This window comes from Lissotriton vulgaris, chromosome 10, assembly GCF_964263255.1.
Source record: "Lissotriton vulgaris chromosome 10, aLisVul1.2, whole genome shotgun sequence".
In the NCBI taxonomy this organism is placed as follows: Eukaryota; Metazoa; Chordata; class Amphibia; order Caudata; family Salamandridae; genus Lissotriton; species Lissotriton vulgaris.
The window spans coordinates 114,349,625-114,373,288 of record NC_141698.1 but is presented as its reverse complement, the minus strand read 5'-3'; the positions used below and the strand labels follow the sequence as shown (position 1 = coordinate 114,373,288).

The window sequence follows — 23,664 nt, the reverse complement described above, 5'->3', positions numbered from 1 at the left end:
ACAAGAATCAGCTTTATGAGAATTAAATTGAGAACAGAGGGTAATGTGAACCATTTATATAACAGACAAGGGATTTGTTCATCTTGCAATAAAGTGTCACTCAAATACATTACATTGTCTCACAATGATATTATGTAGACGGTTAGAATTATTTCTAATGGAATGCCCATGAAACTGGGTCAAAAGAGCCCAGAACAACAGGCTGCTCTCTGAAAAACCTACACTGTTCACAGATATAATTCACACAAAAAGGGGACTCTGTCCACCCCCCAAAGACAAAGAAGGAATTTGAGGTTTTGCAATGTGTCCATTTGCAGTGTTATTACAAACTATAGCTCCAACAAACATGAATTTATTGGCAATACAGACATTAAAGCATGGTGCTTTAATGTATAGGCAGTGGAAGTAGGGGCGGGTGGGGTGCTGTGCAGCAGCACCCCCATAATAACCATGCTGGAATTCAGAAGGTGCATGAGAAATAATAAAGCATTTACGTTTTGATAATATAATGTTACATTTGCTGTTCTTCAAAAGACAGGTTAAATGCCAGGCTGTTGATACTGCAAAAAACACAGAACTTGGTATTTATATCCCTGTCACAAAGTTCCAATCTCACCTCTTCAGCTGGTGCAGCTCCTATTGTAATTGCATTTATATAGCGTTCACTAACCCTGATGAGGCGATTAAGCGCTTTTTCGGTGAATAGCACGCTACTCTGGGACACAAAGGATCAGGGGTGAATTAGTATAGTGAAATGTAAGAGTAATTTGAGTGATGGACATGTTAGTCTGTTATTTGGATTGAGAAGGATAGCGGAGGGTAAAGGTTTGCTTTTATATAGCACTTACTACCCCATTTGAGGTGTTGAAGCACTTTTTGGTGGGTAGCACGATACTTTGGAACCCAGACAGAATTAGTGGGGACTGATATAGGGAAATATGAAATTAATCTGAGTGGTGGAGATCTTAGTCTGTCATTTGTATTGAAAAGGAATAGTGGAGGGATAGAAGAAGGAAGGGTCTAGAATGTGTTTGGGTTGGGGGGGGGGGGTTCATAGCAGTAGGAGGGGGTTTGGAGTGGAAGAGTCAGAGGGAAAGTGTTGTTTTTGGCATTCACAAGCCCTGGCACTCCTGGTGCACTTTACTGGGGACTGACAGCAAATCCAATGAACCAATCAGGTATACCAATCACAGTTATACTTTCCATAGGGAGCACTTGCACTGCGGCACGGGTTGGCCGTGGCGCAGTGCCCTGAGCGGCGGACACCAGCAAAAACATCTGAGGCACATCAGCAAAAAGTGGAAGGGAAACTCACGCCAAGGTGCCAGGTCTAACAGAAAGGTTTAGAAAGGCTTGTTTGGGAGACCTGAATAGTAAAAGAGGTATGAGATGATGGAAGGAGGGGTAGAGGAGAGAAGAGTATAGGGTTTAGGATGAATGAAAGCGTGTGGGTAGAGAATATACTGATAGAGGTATGAGGTTAGAAATAGGGCAGTGCATTGGAGCGAGTAGTAGAGTGAGGTTTGAGATGAGTCAGAGTGGAGGTAGGGAATATATTGCGAGAGATATACGGTGATATCTAGGGTAGTGCAAAGTAATAAATTTGTACTTGTGAAGCGCACTAATACACCAACTGGGGTGCCCTGGCACTATAACGCTGTGGAACCCGTCCTGGCTTTTCCCTGTGAAATGTCCACTCCTGGGCACCCCCAAGGTGAAGCCAGGCATCCCAGCACTGTTGGGGCCTATGTGGAGATCAAGCTATTGCCCAGAGTTGCAGAGTGGGACCCATCAGGATTTGCCGCTCTAACCACTGAGCCACACTTCTCCACAAATATAAAGATGCTTAAGTACGTGAAAGGTATCTAAATGCATGAGAAAGGGTATCATTGTAGAATACAGTTGCATTTATTAAACTAAGACTTTAAAATGTTGTACTTGTGTAAGGGGTTAGATCATTCTGTGCCATTACAGACCACTATCCCACCTGAAATAAAAGACAAAGCTAAAAACCTGTATTTTCACACTATAATTCCTTCTACTAAGCTGAATCTGTTATCAGTTTCATATCTATGGCACCAAGAGGCTCCTAGCGTACATGTTTAACAAATGGCCAAATAATATTAACCCCCTCCCATGCTCGTGACGGAGCCGCTCCGTCACGAGCCGCGGTTGAGCTGTGCTCATGACAGAGCGGTCCCGTCATGGCCCTGCGGCGTGTTCTATTGAGCGGGCGGGGCCATGACGGAAGCGCTCCGTCACGAGCACAGCTCAACCGCGGCTCGTGACGGAGAAAGTCTGGTGTTATATATCAGCTTAACACATTGGGCCTGGCTTCAGATACAGGAAATTCTTACAAAGAACCAGTAGCAGTTGGTGGTGACGTGGGGTGTGGGGATGGGCAGGGTGGGGGTAGTAAACTATGGAATATGGTCAAATACAGGTAAGTAAACCTAAAACATTTTTTTACAACATTCCCCAAAGAGAGAAAATGAGCCGAACACATTGAGGTGTCAGATTTTATTCTGCACATTCTCCTTAGTCCTGATGAATTTCGGCCAACCTTTGGCCCTCTTCCGAGGAGGAGCTTTCCGACGTCTGGGGGACGTAGTTCCAGAAACCAGGTGATTGCTTTTAATTTATTCACCCTCTAGTGGGCGCCGCGGTGCTGAGCATTCTGGTCTCTGTAGTTGGCCTCATAATTATTTCCCTGCAAATGCGATGCAGTACACGCAATGAAATTAGTTTTATTTATTTTTATGTTCTTAAAATGTGTATTATGATGATGTAACATTTGAATTACTGCAGTGAATGTTTGAGATTGGCAGGTATTATCGGTCTTTATTGAAATAGAGGGTGAATCGAAGAAAAACTTGAAAATAAACTAAAAATCCACAAATAAACTTATGAACCCGTCTACAATACACATACTACCAATTCAAACTTAGGACATGGTAGACATATTCGGCCATCATCTGTTGTTACGGTACTGCAGACTACTTTAGAAAGGCCAACCTACCCCTTGACTGGATGTATTAAAAATGGGCCCCATGTGCTTCAAACAACATCAGAGACAGGGACCCCCCCCCCCCCCCCCCCACCACCACCACCGCTTCAAGTCCACTTGCTGAAAATGCAGCTACGATCTGCTTCGCAACAGCATCACTTGCAAGTACCACCCATCCATAGTACCACTGTTTGGCCCACTCAGCAGACACGGGGTTAGGTATCTGAGGCATCACTGCCCCAAGACCACACAGCTGAACTGAGGCCTAGCACACGCCCCTGACCACCACCTCCATCACACTTGTGGTGTAAGGTGAGGACACACCAGGTGTTGCACAACTTCACAGCCATCATTCTCAAGCAGGATCTCTCCTCTCACTTCACCATGTAACCCTACAGCCCACACAGGAGTGCAGAAACCGAATCTAAGCACCTACATCCATCAATGCACAAACATTGTGGGGAACCAGGGCCCAACATGTTATTTCAAACCAAGTAACACCCTTCAGTGGCAAGATTTGTTAAAAATAATAAAAACTGATTGATCATTGAACAGACCAGTCAAGCATTAAATTAAAGAGTTGCTTTCCCCTTGGCTGCTAGCGCCTTCTTATTAGATGTTGGACCACTGTTGCCAGCATCTGGCGACAGCCCCACCCCAGGCACCAACTGTAGGTGCTTCCATTCTCCCTACCTCACTTTGCCGCTTTCATAGCCAGCACGAGCACTGTCACCAGTGCCAAAACCCACTAGGTGCTATATCCGAGCTTACGTACATTCACAGCTCCTCTCCACCCCAACAATCACTTCCAACCAATGAAGGGACCATTGGACAATATGAGCAGCACTACCGTGCACCCCTATTCACTGTGTTCAGTCAGGAAACTGATAATGCGTGTAAACCTGGGATGTACTGTACGCACAGCAGCGGGTCACATGAAGAATGCCCATATAGTACCCACAGGACACGAGTGTTGTGCTCTTCACACAGCCCTCTTTCATTTACCACTGCAATGCGTCTCCTCTCCTCGTGCAGATCTGCGGTTTGAGCAACGCTCCAAGGACAGACTGGACACAAGTTAAGGACAGCTACTGTAGAAAAAAAATCAGTTGAGGTGTTCCTCGAAAAGCTGTGTCCAAAATGCCCAGGGGAGGCGGGGCCTCACTTGAGAGGTAAGTCATGAAACTCAAGCTCACACAACAGGACTCTTGGAGCAGAGAGTGCGAAGATGTGCACAGCAGGGGTAAAGGGATGGCCAGTGCAGGTAACGCTTTTCCTTTGTAAAGGAATTCCTGCTGGTGTCATATCCCCCTGCTGTGCACATCTTCACACTCCATGCTGCACCGCACATCAAACGTGCTTAGGTGAACTCCCTGCTTCAGGCAAGTAAATCACCTCAGTGGCACCCCTCTGAAAGAAAACAAAAAGGTGGGGGCAGGGAGGGTCGCGGAAACCTTGAGAGGCTGGCTGGCTGCCTCCGGCTGGTTCTGGGCCTCTCAGAAGGGGTAATTAAAATCAAAATCTAGGATTCTAGAGCATCCGAGAATAAAAGTGGAGCCTTAATATTAATGAAAGTCGGGAAGCGGTTTTCATACTTTCATTATTTTAGTCATCATTGTAAATCAGGGAAGTGTGCCGTGCGGTCATCTGAACCTTGGCAGCCCGGGCTGAAGATAACGACGTGGTGGGGGGGGGGGGGCTGAAGCCCGTTCAGCCCAATGGGTGTTGCGCGCCTGTCTCACACATATATCTGCAGTAATAGTGATCTCACACCTATATCTGCAGTAATAGTGATCTCACACCTATATCTGCAGTAATAGTGATCTCACACCTATATCTGCAGTAATAGTGATCTCACACCTATATCTGCAGTAATAGTGATCTCACACCTATATCTGCAGTAATAGTGATCTCACACCTATATCTGCAGTAATAGTGATAGTGATCTCACACCTATATCTGCAGTAATAGTGATCTCACACATATATCTGCAGTAATAGTGATCTCACACCTATATCTGCAGTAATAGTGATCTCACACCTATATCTGCAGTAATAGTGATCTCACACCTATATCTGCAGTAATAGTGATCTCACACCTATATCTGCAGTAATAGTGATCTCACACCTATATCTGCAGTAATAGTGATCTCACACCTATATCTGCAGTAATAGTGATAGTGATCTCACACCTATATCTGCAGTAATAGTGATCTCACACCTATATCTGCAGTAATAGTGATCTCACACCTATATCTGCAGTAATAGTGATCTCACAACCGGAAAAAAAATATTCCATTTCCCCAGGGATATCAATAAGCAGAGTTACAAGGGCGGGGTTAATAGAGATTACCATCCTGAGGGTAATCTTCTGAATTGTCCCACTGCGCTGACGGAGGAGGACTTTATTGGAGTGGATGTGGGAACTGGAGTATTCAGCCGCGGCCTGTGCAGTTAGGGGGATTAGACAGACAACCTTGAGGGAAAATTAAATATTTTTCCCTCATCGCCTGACAAAATCCCCACCTAGCCCCACTGCTTTTACATGCACCTGTCACGGTTGAGAGTAGTGCACACTATCCTGCTGTCCAACACAGGTGTGGCGCAGCGGCCAGGGTGCCTGACTCCGAACCACAGGGCTCACGGTTCGATCACCGGTGCTAGGTTAGTCCAGCACCATGTGACTCTGGGCAATAGCTCGCTTAACCTTCCAGACTGCCCCCAGCACATCGACACCTCTCCGGAGGTAGCTGTGCGCTTTACAATTGCTGGTATTTAATTTCGTTTCAGGGAGTTTCAATTAATTTATCCAGTGATCTGTTTGGGCCCCTGGAGTAAGGAGGAACAGGAAGTGTGGTCCTTTTGCGCCAGCTAAAGTTGAGGCACAGGGAAGTTAGCAATCTATAAGGGTGGACTAGAGAGGAAACCCCCCAATTTGGGGAGAGAGTTAATGGCTATATGGTGTCTAACCCAAAGTATGAGAAATACAGATTGCCAACACTGAAGAGTTTGTCTTGCATCCCAGTTCTGAGCAGGTGCCTTTCACAAAAATATTTGTCAATACCAGGGGCTGGTTGAGCAGTCTAAACCAATACTAATGAGTGGTTTCCATCCTATAACCATGGAAAGGTAACCTGCCCAGAGAGAACACCTTTGCTTTGGGTAACGTGAATGGTCAAGAGTGGAGCACTGGCAGTCAATTCAGATCTGGGATTGGGCACTTCATTGCAGAAGCAGGATATATTAAGTACCATGAAGGAGACTTATCCATACATATGGGCTCTGAACCTCACAGTGCACAATCTTGAACGGGATTGTGAATTTGTATAGAATTATGCAGAACGGGGTCCCATGCTAGGATCAAACAGTCAATATGATGGACTTTTTGGGTGAGGTACACAAGACAAGAGCATTCCAATCCATAAAAGAAACATTAAGCTGGCATCAGCAATAACGCTTTGAATTGGAGGTACTTTGTTCATCAATAGACAGGGATAACGCTGGGCTCTGCAACTTGGGAATCATGGTGTGGATTTTTGGATAACTGAAGCAGTTTACAACACAGGAAAGTTATACAGATTACCTATACAAAGACTTTAGGAGTGAGGAAAAGTTGAAAGCAGATTGGAAAAATGACTTAATCAAAGTGACGAGGGATAAGACTGCAGCATACTATAGTGATAATCAGTATCAGGTCTTATTTTCTTTCCACAGACTTGGCTAATTAGGTGTTGGGGCAACCACAAATCTGTTTTTCTATAAGGGGGAAAAGAAAAAAAAATACTTAGTTTTATTAACTTCTAGGCCATCTTAACAAAACAAAATCACAATTATGGAAAACCACCTTTATTAATTTAGAAGAGATCAAAAGTCCCATCTCCAAGGGCTAGGACAAGAAATCGAAAAGTGCTGAGTGCTCCGCAAGCAGATTCACTTTAGTTACAGTCCTCATTTCCATGAATGTGCAAAGTTGTAATTCCTGTCCAGTTTAGAAATTAAATGAACCTTTAGCGTCACTGGAAAGCTTGAAAGTGTAGCCTTCCTCACCAGCCTCTGGCTCTAGTGCAACACCTTCCTCATCCTCCTGCATGGAAAAAGTTTGATTAGTACTCTGGAGTTATCGGATTTTGCATTTGAGCAACTTTAAAAAGGCAAATACATGACAAATTTGAGAAGAACCTACAAAGACAATATACAAATTAAACAGAGTTTTCATATATATTCACACTTTGTCAAAGTAATCTAGATTTAATTAACACATTCAACAAGAGTAATCTGACACCAAAGATCAAACACAATTGATACCCCTAAAATTTCCTCCAGGATAGGTGCTGGGGACTCATTACGCCAGATGCTAACTTTGAAGCGCTCAGAAATCTCTGCATACTGCAGTATAAAAAAAAAAAACAGCTTAATCCATGCCCAATAGGTCATACAGCACCTGTCATTTAAGGGCGGTAAATAATGTACAGCCTATTACTCACTTATGTACTGAACCTAGCACCTCATAAGAACTTACCCTCTGGTTCCAGCAACGCTAAGTTGCACATGCCCAGTGTGCCCTATAAGTTTTTGGCAAGGCTTCTTGAAAAAAATCAGACTGCTTTTTAAAATGATTTACTTCAGTTCTTTGAGTAAACACTGCAAGCCATTCATCCCACCATTGTCTCAATACTCCTGAGCTTCATAGCTACCCATGGAGTGAAAAGCAGTTCATGCCACATTAAGCTATCAGTTATCTGCAGACGGTCTCCTTTTCCAAGAGCTAAGGGGGAGCCAACCAACTTTAAGCACAAGCTTCCAAGTCAAATATTTATCGTAAAAAAACAAAAAAAAAAAAAAAAAAAAACAGACATTTAAGAGATTTCAAGGCCTTACCACAGGTTGGACTTCAGGAGTAGGACCAAGTGCACCTAAATGAATTGCAGCCCAGATACCATTTCAAATATATCAAAATGCCAATTAAAGCCTTTCACAGCAAATCAAAGCTTGCATCTCAAACCTCCAGTTTGAGACCATTAAATGTTTTATGGTTAGACTGTCCAGTCAGCTTCTTGAGTTTTAGTATCCCCACGGCTGATAAGATGCATTCCACTGGCCATGATAACTCCCACCAGGCCCTTTGAATTGGATAATATTTTGTCTCTAGTGCGAGGTATGGGCCATGGCACCTTTATCCAGTTAACCATCGCCAATATTAACCCGTTAACCTCGGCCGTTTTTTCGCGGCAGTGCGGGCGTTTTAAAGAACGGGCGGGGCTGCGTCGGCCGTTGAACATGCGCAGCACCAGCCAGGTAGTGCTCCCAACGTTCAACAGCAGCACTTAACGGGTTAAAAAGCCCTGAAGTGCGAATCCATGTGAAGGGACCCATTATCTGTTGATAAAGATACAGAGTTAAAGCCACTTCGACGAGTTAATCATTCTCTATCAAGAGGTACTTTAAGTGAGGGGCATTGTACCTACTTAATAGGTTCTGGTGTTGGGAATCAAATGAAAGCCCTTCCAAGACTCTTAAGCCAAGGATGGGGAAGTTTTGAACTCTAGCTTCTCAAAACTACGCCTCATGCTGAAGTGCAGAGATTTACAGTGATTGTCAAAGCAAACTTAAGTTAGTTTTTTCAGCAAAACCACGTATAGACTGACATTCTCACAATTTATTTTTATAAATTAAAGTATTTGCCCGGTAGGCTTCGGGAAAGCGGTGTTTACTACCAGCAGAGAAAGTGGGTCTCACCAAATAGTTTGCCAATTTTCACCAGGTAATAACTTTCATGATCACATTTAATTTAATGGGTGATATCGCTACACAGTGGCACTGACTTTTTACATGTTGCATTAAGCATTTCTAACCCTCCTCCACAAAAATAATAACCCCAAATAGCTGTTGCTGCTACTACAACAGCAGTGAGGACCAGTACGAAGTGATGCCATTTGAGGTAGCGCATTAAGGTTGAACATAATTAGGAAGAACATTGGAGTCTCCCATATCCCATCCGATAATGGAGTACAAGTCCCCATTCGAGGAGCAGAAAAATACAGTTAAAAAAATTCGAATGTTGGTGCAAATGGAGACATTATGCTAAGTGAGACATTATGCTAAGAGACATGGCCAAATGTCTGTTTAATTCTGCCCTTACATTCCCTTGTACAATATAGAACACGTTAATTTGGCCAGTGTCTCGACTAAACCATATCAAAAAGCTTCCGGTAAAAGTGGTCTCCTCTACTCTCCTGTACTACTTTCTCAGATACACATGGCTTCCCCATGTAGGTAAAACCGTTTCAATGAGATTCTACACATACTAGACAAAAGTGCTCTTAAAGTTACTTAAAAATAATAAATCAAAAATAAAACACAAACAGGAGTCCTACCTCTGAAGAAAAGTATTTTTCAATCAGTGCCAAAGCAGCGCGATACACCATGTGGTTGTCATGGGTTTGTAGCGCTTCGATGCTTTCCAAGCCACCAAGTTCTTCCACCAGGAAACAGAGCTTCTCCACTTCTCCCAGCTTCTCCGCTGCCTGTTGAGGAAAGGAAGTGAGCTTTAAAGAAACATCACTGTTGGAAATAAGGCAAATGTACTGAAACTAGAGAGAAGAATGGTTAGCACAACTGCCACTTTATTCAGTATAGAACACACACCTTCTACAGTAGTAAAGGTGGTGACTATTTTACACCAATACCAACCATCCCTGAAAAATACAGCTGCAAGTTATGGCAATACAAGAGCAACGCTTAAAACTAAACCCTATGCTTTAAAGGATTAGAAAACCCCACAAGGTCAACATTTCACCTTGGACTAGTTACATGCATGGAGGATGGTAAGTAGTAATCTACTACAAAAGTGTTATACGGTGCAGATGACCAAATTTGATTAGTGCATAAAACATGGAACCCAAGAGGCCATTGATCTGTATTCTGGGAAACAAATCTGTAATTGCCAGAACTGAAATTAAAAAAAATATATAAAATGGCTGACTGAGAAGCAAGATTGGCCAATTACTAGACATCAAACAGTTGCTCTTGACAAGGAGGTAGGTCAATTAGAAGAGTCTAACCTATGCAGGCTAATCATCAAATCCCAATTCAGCTACACTAGTTGCATGAAAACCAGGACAAGTGGTTCAATAACTACCCAAGGACAACATCTTAAGGTACACATTTAATCCAGTGTTTAAAGTTTAGCACACCATTGAATATTAGCAGCACCCACACCAATTTCAAAACCACTAAACTTGTATCAATTTAGATCTCTCCAAATATGCAACTCTTCATGGAATCAAGTTTGATTGTGCTCAGTACCAATGTCCAAAACATAAATCTCCCACTGTTTTAAGGCAGCCATGCCCAGACCTCCCTAGTCACGATGGTGCATCAAAGCAGCCTTGACCAAGAACTTCAGTAAACTCACTTACTAACCACCATTGATCTACAACGACGTAAACCTTCTTACATCGCTACCGGGGGAACAAAGAATGGCACCCTTCACAAGATCACTATATCTTGATGCACTGCACAGTGCCTTTTATTCCCATCATCCCATCTCCCAATAGACCCCACACTGTAAAGCTTAAGACTAAAAATGCATTTACTTGCAAGGATATCACTGTTCAGTACTTTATAGCGCTGCCCTACCAGAGAGTGCATCACAGCACTGCATATAAAGCAGTCCTTTTAAAGGCCAATGTCAGCATTCATACTGGCTACACTTGCATCGCAGATAGCTCACCATGAAGATGTTTGAGATGGCATCAAGTATGACCAAAATGACCTTGCTGTCCTTAGAAGTGAGCAGGTTCAGTAAAGGAGCCATCACGCCACACTGGACCAGCTGAACCACCTGCTCCACCGTCCCACCGCTGGTGTAGTTTGTGACGGCCCACACAGCCTCTTTCTGAGCTTTGAAGTCACCCTGTGATTGAGAACAGACAATTGCATGGTTTAGTGCAGACACTTCAATGACTGATGCCCAACATACCCGCCGCAGTCCACAAAAACCCCGCCGCAGTCCACAAAAACCCCGCCGCAGTCCACAAAAACCCCGCCGCAGTCCACAAAAACCCCGCCGCAGTCCACAAAAACTCCTTTAACAGTTTGTGCTCATTAAACAAGTTAGCATATGCATTAGCAGTTCTCCCACCCAAGAATAGTAAAAGAAACTAAGGTGATCAAAAATCCTTTGTAGTGGTTAAAGAGTTCAAAATGTGAAGCATTGCACTGCTGTACAGTATAAACTAGATAAGTGGTGCACAACTCTAAACAGACAGTTTAGGAAAAAGTGAAATTTGGTACACCAAGCCCCAGATGACCATTAACTGCTCCATGTACAAAATCTTAATGCAATATCTGAATCTATTACATACAAGAAACTGGAGTAGAGTTATTGCAATATAGAGGAATTCCTATTCCCCCCCAGATGTGCTCACTTCAGCCTCAAACCTAATGTGGCTCTAGATACAGAATAACCCTCAAATTGGCCAGACCATCTGAAAACAAACATGGTCTCCGTAAACACTCAGGCAAGTGTTTGAGAGCAAAGATAGCACGTGTTGAGGCTGCCTAGGGGTGATCCAGCCTTGGATAGAGCAGAACTCATGGGCTTCCAGTTACAAAGCACAAGATTCAGCTCTTCATCGGATGCCCTTTTACTAAAGATCTCCCCCGCCGTAGACGTGACCAGTTACTCAGGCAACCTTTGAGCCACATGGTGCCCTTTTCTTGTTAGCAGAAGGCACACAGTAAGCTTAAGGAAATTGCTCAAACAGATTATCCAAGCACGTTCTCTTTTCTAGATAAAATGATTCTAGATAAAAATTTAGTCTGTAGGACAAGTCCAAATGTAAGGCAGAAGGAATACCTCTTGAAGAAACGTTGAAAGTACTCCCCAGCCTCAGAGGAACTATTCCATTTGAGAAGGGTCAAGGGGTGGCAGCTTGTTCACATGATCAAAGAATATTTGAATAGCACTTTTCTCCAGTATGATGGGGAGCCTGAACGTGGTTAAAATCCAAGCACTAGTGCTCAGGTTTTGTCCACTAGGTTCGATACTGGCAATGTTAATTTTAAGGAGGAAGTTGAGAAAGCTACATTGGCAGCTACTGACAAACCAAGATTGCAGCTAGAGAAATGGCACCCCACAAAATGTTAACGTTCAACTGTCACCAAGAAAAGTAAAGAAGACACTTTACGTTCTACATACAGTCAAACTGAATGTAATTTGCATTGCTGGAAGTCATTTGGGAGATTAGAAAGATGCAGGCAGCCACACACAATACTACTTCCTAACAGAATCCATTCACTTAAAATAGGTTATGGCAAAGAATAGTGAAGACAAAAGGCTTTTTTGTTACTCTAGGTGCAGAACTCAATTTGCACAGTTGCACTAATGTTACTGCAAAAGCCACTTTGTCGGTAATCATCAGAACTAAGATGACGTTACGGTGCATAGAGCACCTTACAGCACAGTTCCATGCAGTACCATAATCCCATCCATTAATGATCTAGAAACAAGCAAATGGTACATTATAAACTGGAGACTACAGCCTTCTAAGCAGCAATTTAAGACTCCTATCCATCTTGCGTGTGTCCGACTGTTTCCACGATAGACTCAGAAGAGTCTGATTGAGTGAACTGCACTAACACTTACCCACACAATTACCTACAACACTGCTGCCGTTTAGTGCTAAAGTTTCAAAGTTACTAGCCAGAAAAGTGGTTTTAACATAAATATCCACAGAATAGTCAGCCTTCAACATTAATCCATTCAGGTATGAAATTGTAAATTTCTGTTCGCGCTGAGGCAGCCACGTGCCAGTACGAATCACAACCTCAGATGACACGTGCAACATTACCTTGCTCAGAACCTCCACTAGTGGCGGGAGAAGGCCACAGGTGATCATCTGTTGTATCTGCTGAGAGGGCCCTGCAGCAATATTACTCAACGCCCATGCCGCTTCCTTCTGGATACTCTGCTTGCGGTGGCCCAGCAGTTGGGGCAAGACTGACAAGACGCCGCAGTTGATTGCCACTTGTGTTTGGACATCTGTTCCAGTGACAATGTTCCCAATTGTACGCAGAGCTGGAGTCTATAAATGGACGACAAAGTATACCTTTTAGGTTCAACAAAGGTGCTCACTATCTAGGTGCCAAAAAGTTGCATAAAATCAATGCTATAGGAGATCCTTGTGCTCTGTAGCGTTGATAAATGCTTTTAACAATGAATCCGTAGCAAGCATTTCACTTGGATCTTAGCTATTGTAGAGGATGCGGTTGTGACCGACCAGGACTAGTGGCACCAACTCAGTTAATCTACTCCAAGTGAATATGTTAAATACAAGCTAATTAAATTAATCAAAGCGAAGTGTTTAATAAACGAAGGAATTCACCCAAGATTATGCTAGACCGCTCCCTGGTGGAGGCAAAACATTAACAAATAATCCTGCAACACTAGGTAGGGTGTCTAATGTGGTGGGGAGGCATGCGAGAAGATGAAGGGAAAGACTTTTAGAAGGAAAGTAATCAGTCCATATACAGCTGATTTATCAGGAGAGCGAGACTAGAAAGCTGCATGGTGGGGGTTGAGACAAAAAGCATGGCTGATTGACAGCAATGCAGCTGGCAGGGTTTTTATAATGGAACATTTGCTGAGCAGCATGGGCGCCGTGTGGTGCAACAAGCCTAGTTATTGTTCACTCCGGGATAATCAGCGGAACAAAAGCAAGATAATAGAAAGACTTCGACATGCCTGCTGTTCAAGGATCTACCTGAATTTTGTTCCACCACGATGGATCCATGTCTGCATCTACAGAACCATGGTTAAACTAAAAGGCAAGTCACAGACATGCCCAAATGGAAAGATTAGTTAGGAACCGCATATGAAGTTAAAACACCCAAGCAAAGGCTACAAGTAGAACTAGGCTTGTATTTTGCAGTCCTTGGAGTCCAGGAAATTACTTTTTGAGAAGGTGTTTTTCCAAGCGAAAGGTACTTTGTTTGGGAGCCAAGAATGTAAATGTAAAATGTAAATCAAACTATCAAAGAATCAAACTACATTAAAGTATTCAGAACTGCCCCACATGAAGGGAATGTATAGTTGCTCCTACTGATCAGATATCCATTTTAAGGGATTGAAATCAGGATGCATGTTAAATTACTCAATCCAAACATCTACGCAGGCTAACCATGAATCCGTAATGGAGTCATCGCACCACAACCATGAAAGAAGTGGAAACCGGTTGTCTTTCCCTCTGGTGACAGACCAAGGAGCTCCTGCTCAAGGTGTCTTGAAGAGCAATCAGTGGGTGCAGCACCAGGGTAAATAGCCATTTGTCAAACCCATGCAGGAGGTAGGTGGAGATCTGCCCCCCCACAAAAAAATAAACGAACACATCGAACTCCTGAAGAACCGCATAAACCCTACACAACCAACCACAGCTATGTTGAATGTGAAACTGAAAATGGCCATCTTACCAGTGACTGACTGGAGAAATGGAAAGCTTGGGTCAGTCAAGTTCAACAATAAAGTAGGACAAGCCAACAAGTCAACCCCAAAACAAATCAGTTATTTCAATCCCAAATCACAGGAATTACCCAATAGACTAATCTGAGAACTAAAAGGTGAGCATCTGTACACACCAAAATGGTTAGCTCTTCACTGGCCATCAGCTGGACAAGTCGCTCCACGATACCAGTGTTCACCACAACATCAATGCGGTCATTTGAGCCATCTGTTAGGTAGGACATTGCCCAGCAGGTGTCCGATAGAATATCCTTGTCATCGTGATGCAGCAGCTGTATTAGCGCCGGCAGGATCTGAAGAATGGCTTCCATTGGAGGATGAGGGTTCTTATTCCTGCAAAGATTACTCAGTGTCCAGGTGATGTTGCGCAGGAAGCCAACCTGAAAGAGAGAGACTTGTGAAACTAAGGAAGAGTGAAATTAAGGTCAGACCAGTGACCAGTAGCTTTAGAACCCGCTCCACCATCTATGTTAAAGGAATATATACAGAAAATATTAGAGACTGTTCTAATTTAGGGTTTCACCAGTGCATGTCTAAAGCACTGGCAAATTCTAGGATGCTATCTGGCTAAAACATAGATCAAACCACAACTGGGCAAGCAGTCCCGAGAAGCTCTTGTAGCCCACCTTGCACAATGACCTGAACTCCGAGACCCGAGGCTATAGATTCATCCACCAGCATAGTCTCCACAGTTCACACAAACATCAAATGCAATGGGAACACCTTCTCTTGCTCCAGCAATTCGTCCTACATAGACCGCTTCTGGCTTCTTGAACATGATGGATCAGCACTGGGAGCTTTGATAACACTCATTTCCTGTCCTTTTCTATAGTAAGTTTTAATTACTTGACCTGCACACCCACCACAAAACCACCACACATTCTTGGCAGGTCAGCTGAACTACCTGCTACACTACTCCCAAGCACCAACATTTGTAAATATCATCTTTCAGTACCACCTTTACATCCATAAGGAATGGTGCTAGACTAGTCAGGTTGCATATCATAAGTTCTCCCTAGAGGTTTGCAGAGCTTTCAATGTGACTCAATGCAGTTTTGAAGCAGCAACAGTACAGTTGTTCAAAAGTTGAGCACAGACTGTGGTGCTGGAACAATTTGAGTTGATGATGTAAAATTAATGGCAGCACCCTCAAAGTGTAGCCAGTGAGCCATTCAGCAGGAGAGCAGTAAGGGTGTGGTATGTAACCAGTGGTACATTTGTGAGCATACTGTTGCAAATATCATACTAAGGTGTAGAAGAACACTCCTTTACAGTCGGCACAATTCCATTGAAATTGATACTAAACGTGTGCAGCCATGAAGTTTTGGAAAACACTACACAGGGCACACGTGTGGAAATCATGTTTCAATTAATAGTTACTGGTGCGTCACAAAGTAAAAGGTTTTGTTTTGATCCCATTGAAATATTGTTTTCCAAAAATTCAGAATTACAAAATAGTCCTTCATTTGTGCTTTTCCAAGTTGAAATATTTATACAGCTCAAGTTTTGTGTCAGTAGGAGAAATATCCTGGAACCTACCCTTTAACTTCCAGCACAAGTGTCAGTTCATTTGATAAAAATACTCACTTTGGGGGTCACATGTCTTTCCCCAAATGCAATCTCCAAGTTAAGAATAAGCAGCCATTCCTCAGAAGACAGCCTGACATTTGACCTATTCCAAGATTAAATGTAAAAGGGATTGGTTATTGCCCACCAACCTGTGAAATGTTTGTTGGGGTGCTGCAGCCCGCCCCCTTCCCTGCACAACTACCCCAGCTTATGCCAACTAATGCAAGTCAGCACTGCATCACAGGACACCCCAATTTCAACTATGTTGGTCTTAGTAGCTGTTAATTATCAATCCTTGGAGAGATTCCAGGCAAAACACCCCACCATCAAACAAACAGCTGTGCAGAGAAACACATACAAATCAAAATTAAAAAAAAAGTACTGAGGCTCAGCCTTTATTCTGCTGGCTAAGATCTAGTGAGTTCTATTATCTACCTACTTGATCACTTTCAATTGATTAATGCTTACTCCCAAGTATCTTCTTCAATGAAGTGTGGACATGGTTTAATTTGTACTGATTTACTCCATCAATGCGCCTCATAACATTTAATTCTAAGGAAGGGCACAGTAATGGTAGGTGTACCCATCATTCAAACTTTATGCCAAGACCCTGTGAGAAATGGTTGTGAAAGAAAAGCATTCTGGACCAAGTGAAGTGGCAAGCTAAAACACCTAGAATCAAGCTTTACAATTCGAGGAAACTATTACCAAACTTCACTAGAACGGGCACTCAGGATATGGAGTTGTGCTTTAATTTACCATGTGCAATGTAATATATTGCTAGATTTTAGGGGCATTTTAAAATTTACCAAGCTCAAGATCTGCTGTCCTTGTTACTCATAGTAAATGGAGTATTTGAAAATAAAGATGCTTGGAGAGCAAACCAAGTGGAGTAGGTGGAGGATATATACTCAAAGAAAGTAGAGACGAACTATTTCTGAAAAGACCATAATATCCCAATATTTGATACTGCAAACGCCACAATATGCACTTATTTGTTTCCAGAGCCACTTGCAGAGCGGCTAGCGCATTCCCAGGTCCTCAACCTTGTCAGAGCATTTCGCCCTTTGGAATAATTCTTCCCATTCTCTTCCTATACAAAAATACTAAAGTGCTTCCAGGCAATCAAACGGAATGACTGGTTTTTTGACACCACACAACTATGACAAAATGTAGGCAAAATTGTTGATACCTAGGAGTCAGCCTTGCTCACGCTCAAATATAAAAGGTGCCAATAATCGGATCATTAAAATGAAGAACTTTCCCAAAGAGACCATATTTCAAAGGATCCAATTCAAAATATTTGGGGCAGGGAAAGGCAAACATCACTGCAGCCAGCCTCCATAAGTGTTCAACTAGCAGAATGTGGATGCAGGAAAGGGGCCTTTGATAAAAGCTCATCCAGTAGATAACGATCAGATGTGCGCAAAGATTTAGCAAATGAGGAACAGGGAATTTGATTGCCGGACGTCAATTGCTGAATCCTCCAAGGGATAGCATTTAAAGGGCTCCATGGTTTGATCCACTCCAAACATTTTGAAAACCTAAGTTCAATGCTCTTTCCCAAAGCCTTTTTCTGCTACAAGCCATGGTAGTCGGTACAATCCTACGGTCAATGGAGTACATGGATAACTAATGAAGATTCGGATGCACACCTGTTTCTCTTAATCTAGTCGGTACAATTAAGCCATCTTCATTAAATTACATCAATCAATTTCATTTGAGTGTTCTGAATACAGAAGCTACAGACAGCAATTTGTTTCAGTGTAATGTAGTAAATTTAGCTAATCAAGTCTTCATGGAAATTGGCATGTGCAAACTTTTACAAGATTCACAAGGGTGGGATACTTAAGTGAGATGAGATTGACCAATGTCTCCAACATGCTTTCAGGCCTCATCACCTGACAATCCATAGCATGAACTTGGATAATGTCGAAATATGCCTGGGGCTACAACCGGCTGTAGCAACAACATAGTAAATGACACAAAGTCAACTAAGCATTTGCATCAATCTCTTGAAGAGGAATTGTTTTACAGTCTTGGGAAGAATACAAATCGCAATATAAGGTGTTGGAATGGTGCCTAGGCTCCCATCTGAGATCCACCTTCCTTTGAGTTCTACAAACCATTTTACATACCAGTGTTCAGGTTCTGGCATTGAATAGACCTGGACAGGAAGCAAACATTGGATAAAATGGGCCATTTTGTAGAACTCTGGGCAATGTGTGGAGTTTGCTTGTTTACACCACCTACTTATAGGTCAAGAACTCATAATTGTATACAGATAGAAAGTTACTATGATCAACATTCAATTTTCAAAAGGTCACTTACTGGTGTCTGGGGCGTCACCAGGGAAAGAAGTGGGGGAATAACGTTACATTTGATCAATGCATCTCTGTAGAGTGGGCCATCACCTGCAAAGAAAAACAAAAAAATTAAGCTACCTTAGAGTCCATGCATTGCAGTTCTCTTATTAAACATGGATTTAATGGCGAGGACAAACTTTATTAAATAATGTAAGCTAATTTTCAGTTATAACCTTATTCTGTATGGTACCCATTTGGTTCAACAAGAAGCCCCAGTTTAAAAGCAGGATCTGCTTTTTATTTACAAACTGTTAATTCTTGCAACACATGCACACTACACAAATTAATGAATAACTTTGTAACTAGTATATAAAAGTTTAAATTGGAAAAACAAAAACAGGTCTTTGGTACTACTATGCATTTGAACAATAGCCCAGGTCACATGCTGCCATTACCTCAAAGAATTACCCTTACCTGCTATGTTGCCCAGCGCCCACACCGCTTGCTCACTAATGTGCGGGTGCTGCGATGAGAGCAGTGAAATAAAAGCCGGGATAGCACCACCTTCCACCACAGCCTTGGTCTGCTCAGAGGTCCCAGAAGCAATGTTAGTCAGGGCCCAGGCTGCCTCGAACTGCAGAGTACTGTTCTCATTGCGGGCCAAGAACTCTACCATCCTTGGGATCATCCCAGCCTCGATGATCTCATTAAGGGGAGGATTCCTCTCCCGCGACAGCATCTTTCTGGAAGGATGAAGAGGAGATGGTCAAGGTACCACATATAAGCACAATCTGAAACAATGCAGGCAATGTGTAGTCTTCCTTGGTGAGAGACTTAGATAGCTGTATTTCCAGTCTAACCAGCAACAAAATGCAGCTTTAGCCGAGTTACTTCTCAATTAAGCCATGCTGGTTATTGACTGGTCTGGCAGCACTGCTTTGGGAAGTACCAGTCAACACTGGAAAGTAGAAGAGATCGCTTAGGTAAAGAGAGCAAAGGGGATGACGGACAGAGTGCTTGAGCAAATCAAACACTCACCCCCAGTCAACTGATCTGAGTTTAATCCCTCACCATGCTTTAGCTCACTCCAGTTCAGATATGGCCATATGCAAATCAGTCATTCATCAGCCAGGCTATCTTGAATCCAGTGGTAGGGTGAACAAGGGACCCACATCTGGGCATACCCTGCCAACTAGGCAAAGAGAACAGGCAGATAAACCCAAAAGCAAAGAAAAAAAAAGATGGATGGAGCGCTGATGTGTCAGATACTCACTCCCAGTCACAGATTGGGGTTGAATCCATCATTGTTCTTTAGATCCCTTCCCCACCCTAGTTCAGACCCAGCCATATGCAAATCAGTCTTAACCCTGTTCCTACAAACAACCTCCTGGACGTGCCCTGCGCTCCAGCAACACCATGTTGATGCAGGTGCCCAGAGTGTCGAGAGCAAGACAGGGAGGACAGGCCCCCTCATTCAAAGGCCACATGCTATGGAACTCTCTGCCTCCACAGCTGAGACATCCCTAATCTTCTCTCTTTCAGAAAGAAATTAAAAACATACCTTTTCACCCAAGACTAATTCCCTCCAGCTCTCCTACCCTGTCATGCCCTAGTATGTTTCCTACCCCCTACAGAAGCTACGCGCGGATACCCCTTCGGGGCGGATTCAGGCGCGATATAAGAATATAAATAAATAAACCCAGTCATAATGCATGAAAAAAGCAGGTTCTTGTAACAGCTATTAGAGGGTAGATTGAATGCCCACATCAGAGGACTAAGACCAAATCATTTCCACAAGTGTCAAGTTATAATATGCAAATTAAATTAGGACATAACCAAGTGTCATTAATTTCAGAGAACAAGCAGCTAGGACAACATTTAAACTAAATACAAGCTCAACACAGGAAGAGCAACGATCAATACCTTGCTGACTGGGTTGCCTTTAATTCAAGGTCAGGGTCGCTAGTGTTCATTCCCGCGACAATTTCCTCCAAGGTCATTGGCGTAATCTGTAAAGAATGGATAGAGGGAGATTGATAGAAAGCCAGAAGACCACAAGACTGGGCATTTCACTATACCTCACCCTCCAGGACTGTCAATCCCACAGGATTTTATTGTCAATTCTATTTCTTGTAAGCATTCTAACTTGCATTCATCCACCCCAATAGGAGCCAACAGCAATATGAGCATCACCACTACAGCTTCAAACCTGTAGTTTGGAAACCTAGCTTGAGTAGCCTGGAATATTCACAATTTAATTTCCACGTTTCAATAAGATTTTATTGGGGGATGAAACCTTGAATCTGCACACTGACAGTCATTTCAGATCGAACTACCAGCACTAGAAGCCTCCCAAACAACCCATAACTAAGAAAAAGGAACTACTCTACAATCATTTAGAGGTCAGACTTCTTGATTGTGAGATCCCAAAAGACAAGGGCACCACGTTTGGTACTTCTTTATAAACGCAGTGCAGGAGGCTCACATACTGCAATACCCGAGAGTTCTGGAAAATAGTCTAGTAGTGAGAAAAAGACTAGTTTCTATTAATATTTTAATACTTTGCACAAACCTCCAAAGCTAGATATGGCATGAAGCCCTCAAATCTGTCCCTTTCGAATCATCCCACTGCTTCCAATTTGAACCACTTGACTTCTTTCAGAGGAGCATTCGATGAAGATAATCTTGTACTAGCGATTGGACCTGCCCCATGAGATGAAATATGAAGAGTGCAGATAATAGAATTCTTCTGATAGAAGCACCTGATAATGGAGTTGAGAATGGGAGTATGCATAGTGTACAGATGTGTTGTCCACCCATGAGACTACAGCAAGCATCTGAAACCTCAGCTTTGGATTCTGGCCTTACCCTGGCACTAATCTAGTGTGTAAACGAGAGCTCGGCCAGCCTCTAGACACAAGTGAGACTTAACGGGTCAGACCTTGAGGGAGCACAAACACCCTCATTTATTAGACCTTGAACTGTCCAGTCACGGGTTTGGCATGTAGTGGTAGAGGAAACTATGGTATTTTATGAATTAGTAGTTGTGACAAGACCTCATCTGTTACTGATACATGTTAACTCTCGTTCTAGTGGCATCCCTCAAACGTATGTATGGTGTACATGGTGCATACACTGTAGGAGTGAACCAGATTAATGGAAGTCTCTGGGTTCCTTTTGGGAATCTGTTAATGTGCACAAGGGGGGGTGTTTCCCCAAACACAGAGTATTGCTGACATTCCTAAAGCTGGAGGGATGAGAACCAGACAATGAAATGGGAAAGAGGATACAAGACTACTTTTGAAGTCTGATTAGGTCGTTTTGCTGCAAAGAACTGCTGATTAGTCTCAAAGTGCTGCAATTTGGTATCAGACAAGTGTAAAATGGAACTGCAGCCTCTTCAGGGTGTAAAGGGTCCTTTAGGTGAAGCCAGTCTGGCCCCTCTTCCTGATCACTGTTCAGAGTGGCTGAAGATGGCCAGGTGCATAACGTCCACACCATTGTGACTCGGCTGTAAGTGCTCAACTAAGGATTACACTGGTGAGAGGAGCATCGCTCTGGCAAAGCAGAGTCTGAAAAAGGCACATGAAAGAAGCGCTAACCAAACTGGTCCTAATTGTACAAATACAGTGAACGGGGTGATGAGGCCGGCTAACATGGGAGCTGCTGACACACATGGCCCAATTAAGTTCTTTGGCAAAGGAAGGGAAGCTCTGCAAAGTACCAAGATGACTGCTAGACAACCAAAGCTGGCATACAGCTTCCCAAAGGCGAGGAGACTAGTTAAAGGCTGATCGGAATCAAGGTCAGTCTCCATGTCTGAAGCACTTGAAGTTGATGTTGCTTAGCCCAAGACAGAGCGAGTGTGCAGATGCTGCAGGAGGTGATGAGCAAGTGACAAGCAGAAGTACCTGGCACCAGACCATCTGGTCAGGAAGACTAGAGTGGTGACACTTGCCTGGCGCGACTACACAATGGCACTGCGGAAGTATTCGAGTGGACTGCCACTAACCATGAAAGCAGCCAGCCTCAAGGCATGGTCCTGAAGTGTGGATAAAGCAGACTAGTGTGCTTTGACATCTGACCAGACCTGTGTGGACCAAGCTGCTGTCCAATCACCCTGAGCAGTGAGATGCAGAGCTGCCCTCAGAAGGGCCTTTGGTGGCCCTATGACCTCTGACCAAATTCTTTTTTTATATCACTGAACCCAAAACAGGACCAGCAAAGGACCAGAGACTGGCAGTAATGCTAGTAAGACTTCTGTACTGCATCTGGTTCCATGAACAGGACAGAGGGCCAACAGTCACAGCCAGGGGGGCGGGGGGGGGGGGGGGGGTTCTTCCTTTGGGATGGTGAACCAGATGTGTGCTGTGAGCCCAGACTGTCACCAGTGGGAGAAAGGAGACTCGCATTGGTGAGACCCACACTAGAACTGGGAAACTGAGCACAGGAACTCTAAATGAGGGGGGGAGGGGGGGGGGGGTAAGCACTGAAACGGATAATCCACTGTAACAGATCCCACAACTAGTTTGAGGAAGTTAGGGGAGCTTGAACCCAGGGCACAGTTTACCTACACACGTGGGTAGTTGCAACAGCATTTTGTAGTATGTAGCATCTCATCTTGCTCACACACGTAGATCAAACACTGGTAATGAAAAATCCTAGAATATAGCTGGTATAGGGTATGAATAATTAGGTGCTTCAACATTTTAGGGCACCAGCAAATCAAAAGAAAGATCCACCCTGACCATATCCCCGTGCTGCTTATGCTTGGCTCTTTCCCTCACCGGTGACATCCCGGCTTTCTGTTGCTCTGGAGAAAGGCACTCATCTTCGTCAAAACTAGAAACATTTCTTCGTTTCAAGATCTGCTCATCTTTCTTTGCTTTCCTGATCTCCACGGATACCTCCACTCTGCGCCGTCTGAGCTCCTGCCATGAAAGACACCATGTGAAACAAACATTAGCTTACAGACAGAATTCTACAAATTGACTAATCAGTCCATATAGTCATCAAGGTTCCAACTGGAGAACTCTGCTAATACAGAAGTATATATTGCTGTATGGGTACAACTCACTTGCTTGACTGTATGCTCCAAAAGACACCCGACAAGTGGTCGAAAAGGCTACAATACATTGTGTTGCATAACATTTTTTTTTAATAAAGAGCCTTATCCCACACTCGTTTATGGACAGTAAACATGTTATTAACGGTTTATAATAATACTCATTTACCCACCTCAGTAGAATGAACGTCCAAGTG

General features: G+C 43.4%; 2 protein-coding genes across 2 annotated transcripts in view; both read right to left on the bottom strand.

Moving 5' to 3' along the window:
* LOC147684791 (importin subunit alpha-5-like) overlaps positions 1 to 23,664 on the bottom strand; it is an 86,737-nt gene that overhangs the window by 50,507 nt on the left and 12,566 nt on the right. The gene's annotated exons all lie outside the window — the stretch shown is intronic.
* LOC147684790 (importin subunit alpha-5-like) overlaps positions 6,839 to 23,664 on the bottom strand; it is a 29,422-nt gene continuing 12,596 nt past the window's right edge. The window contains exons 3-11 of the mRNA XM_086940653.1: positions 23,190 to 23,333; positions 20,326 to 20,411; positions 18,877 to 19,145; positions 18,428 to 18,510; positions 14,644 to 14,907; positions 12,861 to 13,094; positions 10,739 to 10,921; positions 9,381 to 9,530; positions 6,839 to 7,090 (exon numbers count right to left, since the gene is read on the bottom strand). Of these exons, the coding sequence (XP_086796779.1) occupies positions 6,995 to 7,090; positions 9,381 to 9,530; positions 10,739 to 10,921; positions 12,861 to 13,094; positions 14,644 to 14,907; positions 18,428 to 18,510; positions 18,877 to 19,145; positions 20,326 to 20,411; positions 23,190 to 23,333 (1,509 nt within the window). The 3' untranslated portion in view covers positions 6,839 to 6,994. The remainder of the gene's footprint in view (positions 7,091 to 9,380; positions 9,531 to 10,738; positions 10,922 to 12,860; positions 13,095 to 14,643; positions 14,908 to 18,427; positions 18,511 to 18,876; positions 19,146 to 20,325; positions 20,412 to 23,189; positions 23,334 to 23,664) is intronic.